The following is a 12,419-nucleotide window of genomic DNA, read 5'->3' as shown; positions in this document are numbered from 1 at the left end:
TTGCCGGGCTTTGGAAGATTAAGGATAGGAAAATAGTTCGGTAAATTTGCAATTCGAATCGTAGTTCTATATTATACACTCTTAAGCATCAATAAATATGTTAGCCAACAAAAGGAGTAACATAAACGTGATAAAAATAAACATTGTTTTCCGATTTAAAGAAGGACAAGCAACAATGTACAATTGAAGATACAAAATACTTATTAGTGTTAAACGCTAATAGGAAGTTTGTAGTGATAAGATATCAACATTCGTCAGGTTTGGCGAAACAAATCATTCACATGGGTTTGCGGAAAATTGAACAAAAAAGTTCATAATTAAAATAAACAACAATTAAACCCGAATCATTCTCGTTAGCAACAACTTTACACCCGAAAAACGGTAGGCTAGCCGAACCGATACCAAACTCTCCAAAAGATGTTGAAACAATGAGAAAGTAAAATTAAACGGAAAAATTAAACATCCTAAAACTCACCTGAAATAAAACCACCCGTACCAGTCAGTCGGCCGGCCACCAAAGAACGAGAGCGTGTGTGTATGTTGAGGGAAAACGATTCTCCCCGCCATTACGATTATGTTGCTGTGGAGATATTGGGGGAGATAAATACATAGTGTGTAAATTTTAATGCGTTCTGTTTTTAATTTTCAATCGAACGAATGAGTTTGCGAATTTAAAATTTTGAAATGTCTTCGGCTTAATTAACACAGTAAATATTAACTTTAATAATATATGTACGAAAATAATGCTCCCTCCGTGGGAGGACTTCCGCATTGTCAATATCTGATGTTCATTTCACATTTTTGTTAGTAAATAGGTTGTGATTGTGGAGTACTGAATGCATAAATTTGGTTTCCTTTAGTACGTAAAATAAGTTGTGTCTGGTTATTATTTAGTAGTGAGTAGTGTCTATACTACTACGTTACATCGACATGTCTAGGAAACCAGCGTGACCTAGAAGGTCGTTAAGCCAAGAGTCACCTAGATACTTGTTTTTCTTTTACACATCAACTTACATAGAAATTTTTTTCTCGAGATTTAAAATAAATGTGATAAGTGTAAGGGATCGGTTTCATATTTACACACCGTAAGTCCATCGTTTGCCCTCGTCACTACAAAGCACCCCACAGAGGGTTGTTTTTGGATTCGTTCGCCGTTTCTATGCTGCGTTCACCGAAACAGGCGTGGCTACGTTTTTCTTATCTTCCCTGTATTCTTCCTACGCATCGAGAGGTGGTTCGCCTTACCTGAGGCGCCATTGCACATGCGCCATGCTTTTCTACACCGTCGAATGCACACAGCTTCTTACTCCCAGCAGCTGCATTTTTTCTTCCAAACCATTCACACACCACTACACAAACACTCGGTTAGTATCGATTTATCGATAAAGAAATAGTTGACAGGCCGCATGCCTCCTGTCTGGGCATGGTACACCGTTTCACCCCCTTTTTGTTTACCACCCCTACAGAGCAGCAAGGATTTGTTCTCCTTCCCCGTTCTTCAGAGCGTAACGTTTTCCATGGCGAGAGCACTAACTCTCTCTCTCTCTCTCCCACTCTCTCAGAAGATTTTCACGATACCATGCGTTTTTCTACACAAACACGCAGAAACACACACACACTCGCACGTACGTAGAGGGTTGCAAAAGCGAAGGCGCCTTAGATGGAGAAACACCGCGATCCGGGTGGGTATCAGCCGGAAGGACTGACTGGTTCGAAACTGTCGCACATGCGTTTTGTCGTTCGTACCGTACGGACGTGTCGTGCTGCCGTGAACGACATTAAGTGACCCACAGCGAAAACATTGATCTCGATTCGTCGTGGCTGCGTTTCTGCGTATGGGAGAGATAGGTGTTTTTAGTCGACAGTGCGCGGTGGAAAATAACGTAACCAAGTTCAATTCTCGATATAAAACCGGATAGTAATTACGTCCTTTAGACGTGTGTACGCGTGTGCGAGTTCTATGTCCCAAGAAGTTCTATGTGCAGTTGTTTGTGATCCATAATCTGGACATCGGCCGAAACAAAACCTCAAATGATCGATTCAACAAAGCGAGTGAAAGGCCACAACGTATAAAACAAAACACCTGTTTAAGTGATCATACAGTGCGAACAAGATGCTAGAGTTTTATCATAATCTCAACATAAACACCGGGCTGCCGCACGCCGTACCGAATGCCGACACTAATTTAAAGGATAATAATAACATGCTGGACGGTAATGAACGCACAGGTAAGTGACGCTGGCGGATCACAAGCAGCGTTTTTGGTTGGAAACAATTTAAAAATTAGCAATTTCGTGCAATAATCGATGTTTATAGTTGTGCTTAATGTAGTGATTTTGTATGAGCAGACCGTATTGTGCTTGAGCTTGTGAAATATTGACCATGCGAAGTTCTTGTTGGCTAAACGACCTGCAAGGTCACGCCGGCCATAAGATGGCGTAGTTGGATAGTTACGAAGTTAGGAAATTACGAGGGAACCGTCCGGATGGGATTTGAACCCCGGTCCTCCCGTGTGAAGATCCGACACCATTGTCGCAAATAATGAATACAAATGTTTTGCTACATTTTTGTTCCTTACTGTGTATGTATTTTTTTTTTCTATAACCAGTAAAGCAACAGATTTCCCTACAAACTTTTCAGAAGATTTTCAACGCAACTCTTCAGCAATGTTCTGCAAGCACGAATACACAATTTTATGGTTTAAAGAGTATAATATTTCATTCGGCAACAGCCACATTTGATTTTTCAATACAATAAGTCACATTAAAAGTCCATAGTCCTGAAGGATATCATACAACAGCAAACAATGATGGCGCAAAAAAGTCTTCCCACGGCAGGACCGGAGTTCAAATCCCATTTGGACTATTCCTCCCTAGTGAGGACTGACTATCCAGTTACGTTGTATCAGCAAGTCTAGTAAGTTATTCTATGGCTGACATGACCCAGCAGGTCATTAGGTCAAGAAGAATGGCATGCAATCAGTATTTTAGCTTCAGAGAAGAATGAAAATTGTTTGAGACATCAACTAATGATGTTGTACTTTATCGTTTGCTGCTGTTACCTTAATTTGTGCTGTGCTATTTGGCTGAAATATATTTGTATCTATGTTTCCGGTAACCTACCTTAGTTTAAAACATATCATGATTGTAGTCAAGCTTACTCAAACAGCAATAGGGCCTGCCCGTTTTCTCGGAGTAAAAAAAAACTCATTCCAATGGCACGTATAAGTGGGCCAAAGTCAATAGTACAGTGTGGACCAAGACAAGCGCCTTTGGCCCACATCTCACATTCGTCTTTGTATATTTAAAGTTACAGATATTACCATCAAATTCTATAATTAATGGTCCATCTTATAAACTAAATAAAAATACAATAAAATGATTTAAAAAACGTAGAACAACCTATAAATGACTTGGAGAAGGGAATGCTTTAACTTCATAAAATAATGTTTTAAAATTTTGCCAACTGTAATTTGTGATTTGAAACAGACATCGAGAAAGCTTCTTTACAACGGATAAACCTTCATCATACAATTTAATATCTGGGTAGATTCAAATCCCTCAAGCCCAAAACGTGCCTAGCCTTTCACATCAACTCAACTCAAAAATCAACAGCATCAGAAAATCGCACCGGAAGGAAGTCACACAGAAAACTCGACAAGATTCAATAGATTCGGAAATATTTGCACACGGATAAACAAGCCCCATTTCCTTGTGGAGGCAGTCAGTGCTTTGTGGATAAAACTGTACACGTTTAGGGAAAGTTGGCAAACTTTCCAACCAAAAAGCCAAGCTCGCAGAGCTTCAAACGGCAGAGTTTTTCGCGGAAGGTGGTTTACACTCTTCTATTGACGCTTCTTGCTTTCTGGTCCCCTTTCCCATCGTTTGGTTGGTGGTGACCTACACCTACCAGGCAACGGATAGCGCATGCGAACCATTTCCACCAACCGAAAACCGGCCGATGGAAAGAGATAATCTTTTTTTTTTGTAGGAGAAGGCCACGTTGCCTTCTACACAGCCAGTAGGAAGGATATCTTTTAATCAATTCCACCACCAGCCAGCCACAAGCAGCGTCTACGGGACGCCATTTTTCGAGGACCATCAGCTCGACCGAGAATTGGTCGAGTAGGTCGAGCAAGGAACTTCAAGCTTCGAAGACCCGTTACTGTGAATGGGAACGACACGGACAAGGTTGAAGATGCCGTGGCCACTTTAACTTTTCCGGGCATTAGCCTTAAAACCTCTTTCGATGGTCTTGAGCCAAAATTTCCTATTACGTTTGTGGCATTTTCTCAGGACACGCTGCAGCAAAGGAGCATGGCCATTAGCAGGGCGCAATTGTCGTGAAGTGTGTAGAAGACGCATTTCGCAAATTTAACTCAAGCACCACCAACGGAGGCTTCTTCGGTCATCGGAAGCGTCTTCGTTTTGCCACCACCAGAACAGGGAAGGCGGAACATTCACATCGCAAAATGATACCCATTTTGTCGGGAAAGTTAACACTTCAAAACTGAAATACACTGGGGGGGGGGGGGGGGGGGGTGACATCATTGGTTTGCCTCGGTTTGGAATAAAGCACTCAAACCCGGTCGGTCGTGGTCGGTGCGCGGTGCAAACCTGAGAAAACTCACTCGAAAGCCACAAGCCAAGTCCGTTCGGACATCCGTTGACGTTGGATGGATGGGATCCGGTTCTGCTTGCCTTCAACCATCAACAACTTTATACATCAAAAGTGACCGTAATCGATATTCGCGCTTCGTTCGCTTAAAGTTAAGAGGTTTTACTTCAGTGCAGAAGCACCACACACAATCGGAAACTCCTTTTGCACTTCAGCAATAATGCTGACGTGCTGGCTCGTCAGTGGCTGTGCGAATGTTCGCCAAGCAGCAAAAGATATCGACAGGACCAGGCGGACCAGGGGCTGATCGGTGGTGGTGTAAAATGATCTTTGAGAGAAAACTTTAAGCGCTTTTCAACGGTTTTCGAATTTGGAAAGGATGCTTTAAAGATTCGAACTTTAATGGGAAAAATTTACAAAATGGACAGCAAAAGCATCATTCAAAACTTGCTTGTACTGTGCAACAATGATTACAATAAAGTGTTTCTTAGGTCGTATGACAAGTGTCTCAACGTTTACAACAATTCGTGATTTTAGTGGAATGAATAAACCAACGAAATTTTAATCATGAATTGAATTTTAGTCATGAACCTGAGAAACACAGAAAAGTATAATTTTTAATGTATAATGTTTTGAAAGTATTGATAAATTATTTTTCATTTGAAATTAATTATTAACAGATTGCTATTAAATAACAAATGCCAAATTCTGACTTTTATTTAATTGAAAAAAAATAATATTGATGTAAAGGTACGTTTTCGTGAAAGCTACTTTTACGCTTTTTTTATTTATGAAAATTAAGAATTTGCCTAAAAAAACACAAAAAAGGAAAAAAAAAGAAAAAAAAAGAATTCAGAAGCTTTAGAAATCCACCCAGCAAGGATCATAAAACTTATAAAACAATGATTTATAATGCATTGAGGGCGTAAAAAAAATTTGTGATATTTTTCAACAAATTTTAACATGATTTGTAAGTTAAAAATCTTTTTCACTGAATATACGTCTTTAAAGTTCATGTAACAAGAACACAAATTTTGTTTAATAAAACATGTTCAAAAATGTATGCTGAAAACACACAACAAAAAAAAACTAAATTTTCTATCATTTTACGCACATAATTCATTAGAGCGTATCGTTTCTTCAATATGTTACGAACTGCACAGTTTAATAAAATACAAATATTGAAATGCAACTACTTATTTGTATTCAAATTTTAGTAAGAAACAATTTTACTCATAAAAAAAATAAAAAAAATAAACAAATAAAGCATTTTCTCCAAAAGATAACAACAACAAAAACACGATAAACAAACATTCCCAAAGCACGGGAATTGAAACACATGATCACGGTGAGATATTGATTAGCCAAATACAATCAAATGAAAAAAAAAAAACCGGTACGATATCGATAAAGATAAAAAGCAGAGAAGCAGTTATAGCGAAATAAAACAGGAAGAAAAAAAAACAAATTCCACCGTTTTATCGTCCCGTCCTCTCGACGTCCACCCTTCCTCACTCATGGTGCTGCTCCGGTGATTTACACATGATTTATTGTTATTGTACTCTCGTACTAGGAGGGAATTTTCCCCATCCGCGTGTCCATTCCGCCTTCCAATTTGTGGAAACATATCCGGCATTAGATCGTGTGGTTGTAGTACACGTGAGTTTGGGAGAAATGGCTGGATGGCTAAACAGCTGATAAGGGACCACCAACGTACACATTGCACTGTTTGCATATACCACTGGTGGGGTGCAAATAGTGTTCAACACGAAAGTTGACCACACGTTTTAATGTTACGAAACACTTGGCAGGATTGAAGTGTAAAAATGAATAAATCACATTAAACAAAAATTAAGTACCAACCTTCCAACGATCACATTTCATCGTACAGCAGAAATTAGTAATCTTTTCTTAATGTTACACCATCGCACCGAACCCATCACTTTACACGCGCCACATTTTCATGACCCACATAAGGTTCTCCCAGCTTTCCCCAGAAGCTTTCCCGTGAAGTGAAAAATTACCGCACACTCATAATTCACACAACCAGTTGATAAATGACCGATCGTCCGGATCCATAAATGCCAACGCACCCACATTACCACAGCATCACCAAATGGAACTGCAAACGACTCGGGGAGAAATTTAAACGTTTAAATGCGCGCAAAATAGTCCAATCGACTGGCTGCTTTTGCTTTTATTACTTTGGCCACCCAGCGAAAAGTTTTGCGATGAAGCATAGCACCCTGAAGGATGGATGCCATTTTCATTGCCGTTTGTTGGTGTAGTAGCTTGCTTGCTAACATTTCAGTACAGCGAGTGCTTCGTACAGACTGTGCTATTTGTTTATGCACTTGAAAGGTCTTCATTCACCTCTCTATACTTCCCCTTATTTTCTAGTTCTTGGAGCGTTGTGTCCCAGCAAAACTGATCAAATACGCAGCATGAACTTATCGTCATGAAGCATGAACTTATAACCATGTGGACATTAATCCCCTTCACTACTGCCATGCGTTTACTGTTAATCTACACACACACACACACACACACACACACACACACACACACACACACACACACACACACACACACACACACACACACACACACACACACACACACACACACACACACACACACACACACACACACACACACACACACACACACACACACACACACACACACACACACACACACACACACACACACACACACTTGTTGTACAAACGTACTCCAATCGATTTGATTCGAAAGCATCCCATGAACAACTAGCAATGTTTGTTTAATGTTTTGTTGGGTCAACAGGGCTTCATGACTCATTTTACATTTTAGTATGGTGATTTTATCACCCGGTAATAAAGCAATGAAGAGGGAATTACACAACAGTTTCATGCAATATTTTGATGGCCAGCCCAAGTTAAGAAGCTTCATCAATTTGCAATTCTAGCAAAAATTATAAAGGACATCAACCAGGAGGCCTCGCCCAAGACGAATATTATAAAAGAATTAACAGCCTCCAAGAGCTCCAAGTCCAGAGGGCCTCTGTATTCAAAGGATTTCTTCGATTTCTGCTTAGTTTAATGACTTGTTAGATCATGCCCGTCATTAAATGGATCATTAGACTCACAGTCATTCCACACTACGGGTGATCGATCTAGGTGGGATTTGATAGGACCCAGAAGACTTCAGCAAATACTCTGAGAGCATGATAATTAGAACGGTTTTGGACTCTTCGTACTATGAAGCTTCTTAGGTAACAAGATCACTTGGAAGATGACGTCCCTTAGACGATGAGACATCATTGCTTCAGACCTTTCTTAGATAGATAAGTCCTCTTCGGTTTAGAGATTTTTTGGTGAATAAAACACGTACGACAACGGTGCTTGATAGAAAAGGTGCCAACAGTTGGTAGACAGCCATAAGGTTGGTTTAGAAGGTCCCTAGCATTAAAGGTACACCCTAAATCGCCTTAAATTTCTCTTCAGTAAACAGTCTTTCAATAGCTATTTGTTCAACAGAAAGAAACATTTTTAGGAATTCAATTAAATTGACCAAAAATACATCAATTTACGGTCACCACACCATCACCACACGGTTGTGTAACACTTCCGACCATTTGACCACCCGTGTCCGACGGTTTTTGAAAGCGGAAATGATGAAACAGGTTAGCGTTAGAAATCACTCCCTTTCTTTGGATTATCCTAACGGATATGCCTGTGCCTAAGGTGGCATAAGGTGTGAAGAAATAACTCGAAACATAAGTCTCGTTGAAACGGGCATCGATGTAGCGGATATAATATAAAAAATAATTCATAAATCATACGTTTCACCTTGGCATTGTTGAGATTGCTGTAGAATTTCATTACTTGTACGCAAAAACTGTAATAAAACACGAACCAAAATAGCTTTTCCGAACAAACAAACATTTAAACTTGGGCTCCGTGATTACCAACAAAAAGCAAGGAATGCCACACTGTCGACTTTTAAGCAGCGCAACCAACACATTCTTGTCCACGTTCCCAGATTTATAATATTGTTCATTCACGTGCTATTTCCTGCCTGTTCCTCTCGATGTGTTTTGCAGATATCGTCGGTACAATCAAGAGCGAAAAAACGCAGGAAATATGTGAAGGATGCGGCCAGAAGATAAAGGATCGCTACTTCATGAAGCTCTCCCCGGACCAGTTCTGGCACGAGCAGTGCCTTCTCTGCTGCATCTGCCGCATACAGCTAAACCAAACGTGCTACACGAAAAACACCAAGGTCTACTGCAAGGACGATTACTATCGGTGAGTATTGGCTGGTGCAAAAATCAATAATTGCACGAAGGACACGGGGTCCCTCTTAAAAATTATCAGCCTGTTTAGTAATTTTAGGAAGCAATTTTTTTTTTCTTTTTGAGTTTAAAGTTTGTCATGAAACTGTGTTCAGGAAAGCCTAAAAGCCATGTCGTTTCACACTCGACTCGATTCCAATGTTCGCAATGTTAAGACACAGATAGATTTGAATGATTAGGCAGACAATGTTCATGGTGGCTTACGGCAGCATGCAGCAATCACCTCGACAACGATTCGGCAGTTTTGTTGTAAAAATCCAGAAGAACCCGTTTGCCATCGGTAAACTTCAGACGAAGTTTGTCACCTTGCCTGGGTGGCCAATGCCCGGCGGCATGTACCGGTTTTACGGGTACTAGATCCCGCTCCGAGCTACTGTGTATCATACCCAGAGCTTTGTGCAACAAATCTTGCGTCTCACCTCTCCTACTACTTGCTATTAAATCATGCTTTTTTTTGGCTTTCTTTTTTTCCCAACTAGGATTTTCGGTGTGTCATCCGTTCATCAGCAGCACCAGCACCAACATGGCCACCAGCAGGGTGGACGCACCGACCGGGACTGTTACGGTTGTGGCGAACGTATCGCACCGAGCGAGCTGGTCATGCGAGCGAAACATCTCGTCTACCATCTACACTGCTTCCTGTGCTACACCTGCAACCGGCCACTTCAAAAAGGTGAACCGTTTTCGCTTCGTGCCGGCAAGCTCGTCTGTCAGCACGACCTCGAGAAAGATTTTTACGGTTCCGCGGCAGCAGCAGCCGCAGTAGCGGCGGCGGCCGCCATGCATCACCATCATGGAGCGGCGGGAGGACTGCCACATCCATCTCATCTCCCCCCAGCAGCTCACCTGTACGGGGACGGCGACGAATATCTGCTCGACGATGGACTCCGGACACGGGACGGGCGCCGTGGACCGAAGCGGCCCCGCACCATCCTTACCTCGGCACAGCGCCGCCAGTTTAAAGCTTCGTTCGATGTGTCCCCGAAACCGTGCCGCAAGGTACGGGAAGCACTGGCCAAAGATACGGGCCTATCGGTGCGGGTCGTGCAGGTGTGGTTCCAGAACCAGCGGGCAAAAATGAAAAAGATTTCGCGTAAATCGAAGGCGAACGCAAACGGTGCGGATGGCGAGAAGAACCATTCGGATAAGGAGGACAAATCGATCAAGCTAGAATCGCCGAGCAGCGATCACAGCCACTATCTCGGGTTGGATAGTTCGTACAGCTCATCGAGCCAACCGTTGAATCCGAACCTTCCTTACTCGCCTGGTAAGTGTTGGCTTCACCCTCGCTCTCCCTTTATTCCGTATAATAACAACCGTTTTCTTATATCACTTTGTTTACAGATTTCCCCGACAACTCCGATGCTAGCCTGTGCAGTTCCGACATTTCGCTCGACGAATGCTTCGACAACGTAGACGAGGCTACCTCCGATACGATGTCGCTGCAAAACCTAGACCTTCAAACTAACCTTAACGCCAACGGTGGACCACAGGGTCTTCACAACGGTCCCTCGCACCAGCAACAGCAGCAACAGCAGCAGCAGCACCAGCAGCTAGTCAATCACAACAACAATACGATCGGCTCGATGATGTCAAACATGGCCGGCAGCATTACGCACATCGATAAGCTCTACCTGATGCAAAACTCGTACTTCAACTCGACGCAGATCGAGCAGTGACCGTCGACGGCACTAATGGAGCAGCATCTGTAGCTGTAGTGGTGCACACCGAAGCACGGCACTAGTCAATCAATCCCTGGCGAAATCGTGGGCCTATTTCCCAGGGGTGGACCGGTTACCCCGGGCCATCGTGTTGGCCCAAAACCCTTTCAAACTTAATTTATGAGATTGGTAGATTTTAGCAATTTATTGTTGTTACGGAGCTTTAGTTTAGCCCAGTTTCTTCTTGGGATGCACACAAGACGACCGATTAGTGACCATTCACACTAGTCTGTGGATGGGCAAGCAGCACTAAGAAGCTGAGCAATTGTGAAAAATGTATAGAAAAAAAAACAGACACAGAATTCTGATCTATTTATGGTTTTTTGCATTAATACTAGTGATGACAATTGATCACCAAATTAAATACTACTGGGATTATTCAATTCAGATTTTATATTTTCTTTTTTCATGAACAAAAGCGATTACATCGAATGGGGGCAACATCTAGACCGTCGAAAAGGTTGTTAAAACCGTAAAATTCGGCTCAGATTGATGGAAAAAAATTGGAGTTAGATTTATTTTATCGTTTCGATTTAAAAAAATCAAAGTTTTTCCATTTCTCTGACAGTTAAAATACGTCGTTGCTAGAACAGGCATCAAACTTCCTTCCAAGCAATCTACGTTTGGTTTCGTGAAGGTCGAAGTGTTTAGCTTTTTTGCCTGCACTAGTCAGGAGAACTTTTTAACCGCCGACGGATTCCCCCTAAATGTTCCGACGGAGCGGAGAACCATTACTGGAGCGCAGGACCGACATCCGTAAGGAAGCCAAAGGGGAAACTTCTCCCGAATCGCGAAGAGATCCTCCCTTACAATGACACCGTGGTTAAGGTTTTCCATGAGTATGTCATTGTTTGATCTGAATGACCGTTAATTGTTGTTAAATCAAAAAGCAGCTCTTTTGTATACCTATTTTGCTAAAGCACACTTCTTCTATGCGAAACTTTGTCATCATTGACACCATATTCAACCAATATTACGACACCATGATATTTACATAATTTCTCACACTGTTTTTACTTATCGTACGCTAGTTACAGCCTCTTTTCGTGCCGCATCCTGCAGCAGTTGCGTGTCCACCTCGTCGCCGGGCAGCTGCACATACCGTACGACGGAACCGCGGATGAAACAATTCTTTACCGATAGCATATGGGGATACTTTTCCGGATCGGTCACGCTGATGTCTGTGAGCTTTATGTTCAGGTACTGATCTACCGAGTGCAGTGTTCCGCAAATGCTATAATAACAGAGACATGAGATTTATTTGATACCTTTGCAAGGGACGCCAAACAAGCACGTACAACACGACCTGGTTCTGTTGGCGCGTTCTTACCTTAAATCATTTTTCAACTCCACCACAACGTCCTTCCCCACGAGTGATTTGAAAAAGGAATAGAAAAGCTGCAAATAGTGAAGAAAATCGCGTTCAGTCGGCATCCTTTATGAAACGATTTAGATGCTGTAAATACCATTTTTTGTTAAAGAAAATCGCTTCCAAAAAGATGAACCGTACCGAAGCCAGTCGCTTTGTTTTGTACTTTTGCCGACACTTTGACGCCAATGACATTTCAGCATTGCCAGATCCAGGTTATTCTATTTGAAATTTGATGATTCGTTTTTATCGTTTTCGAACCATGGAAAGTTTTTCTTGTTTTTTGAAAACCTTTTTATTTTTCTCTAATTTTATGTAATGGTTGATATAACAAAAGACAATAAAAAAGAGTTAAATAACTTTTTTCTGAACA

General features: G+C 41.7%; 4 protein-coding genes across 5 annotated transcripts in view; 2 read left to right on the top strand and 2 right to left on the bottom strand.

Moving 5' to 3' along the window:
• The window catches only part of LOC126561488 (uncharacterized), a 581,387-nt gene that overhangs the window by 219,646 nt on the left and 349,322 nt on the right, over positions 1–12,419 (bottom strand). The gene's annotated exons all lie outside the window — the stretch shown is intronic.
• LOC126563452 (H/ACA ribonucleoprotein complex subunit 3) overlaps positions 1–12,419 on the top strand; it is a 334,268-nt gene that overhangs the window by 171,308 nt on the left and 150,541 nt on the right. The gene's annotated exons all lie outside the window — the stretch shown is intronic.
• LOC126562163 (LIM homeobox transcription factor 1-beta) lies at positions 2,114–10,640 on the top strand. The gene is made up of 4 exons (XM_050218592.1): positions 2,114–2,228; positions 8,705–8,909; positions 9,436–10,223; positions 10,301–10,640. Exons 1-4 carry the CDS (start codon positions 2,114–2,116, stop codon positions 10,633–10,635), a joined length of 1,443 nt encoding a protein of 480 aa, XP_050074549.1. The 3' UTR covers positions 10,636–10,640.
• Positions 11,658–12,419, bottom strand: part of LOC126563401 (U6 snRNA-associated Sm-like protein LSm2) — a 507,910-nt gene continuing 507,148 nt past the window's right edge. The window contains exons 2-3 of the mRNA XM_050220042.1: positions 12,008–12,076; positions 11,658–11,911 (exon numbers count right to left, since the gene is read on the bottom strand). Of these exons, the coding sequence (XP_050075999.1) occupies positions 11,695–11,911; positions 12,008–12,076 (286 nt within the window). The 3' untranslated portion in view covers positions 11,658–11,694. The remainder of the gene's footprint in view (positions 11,912–12,007; positions 12,077–12,419) is intronic.

This window comes from Anopheles maculipalpis, chromosome 3RL (genome assembly GCF_943734695.1).
Source record: "Anopheles maculipalpis chromosome 3RL, idAnoMacuDA_375_x, whole genome shotgun sequence".
NCBI classification, from domain to species: domain Eukaryota; kingdom Metazoa; phylum Arthropoda; class Insecta; order Diptera; family Culicidae; genus Anopheles; species Anopheles maculipalpis.
This window is presented reverse-complemented; position numbering and strand designations above follow the sequence as displayed.

Bases quoted from the DNA above. Each gene is read 5' to 3' on its own strand.
- LOC126562163 (XM_050218592.1), top strand. From the start codon at position 2,114: ATGCTAGAGTTTTATCATAATCTCAACATAAACACCGGGCTGCCGCAC. The intron at 2,229-8,704 runs GTAAGTGACGCT...TGTGTTTTGCAG, and splicing joins GGACGGTAATGAACGCACAG to ATATCGTCGGTACAATCAAG. The intron at 10,224-10,300 runs GTAAGTGTTGGC...CTTTGTTTACAG, and splicing joins GAACCTTCCTTACTCGCCTG to ATTTCCCCGACAACTCCGAT.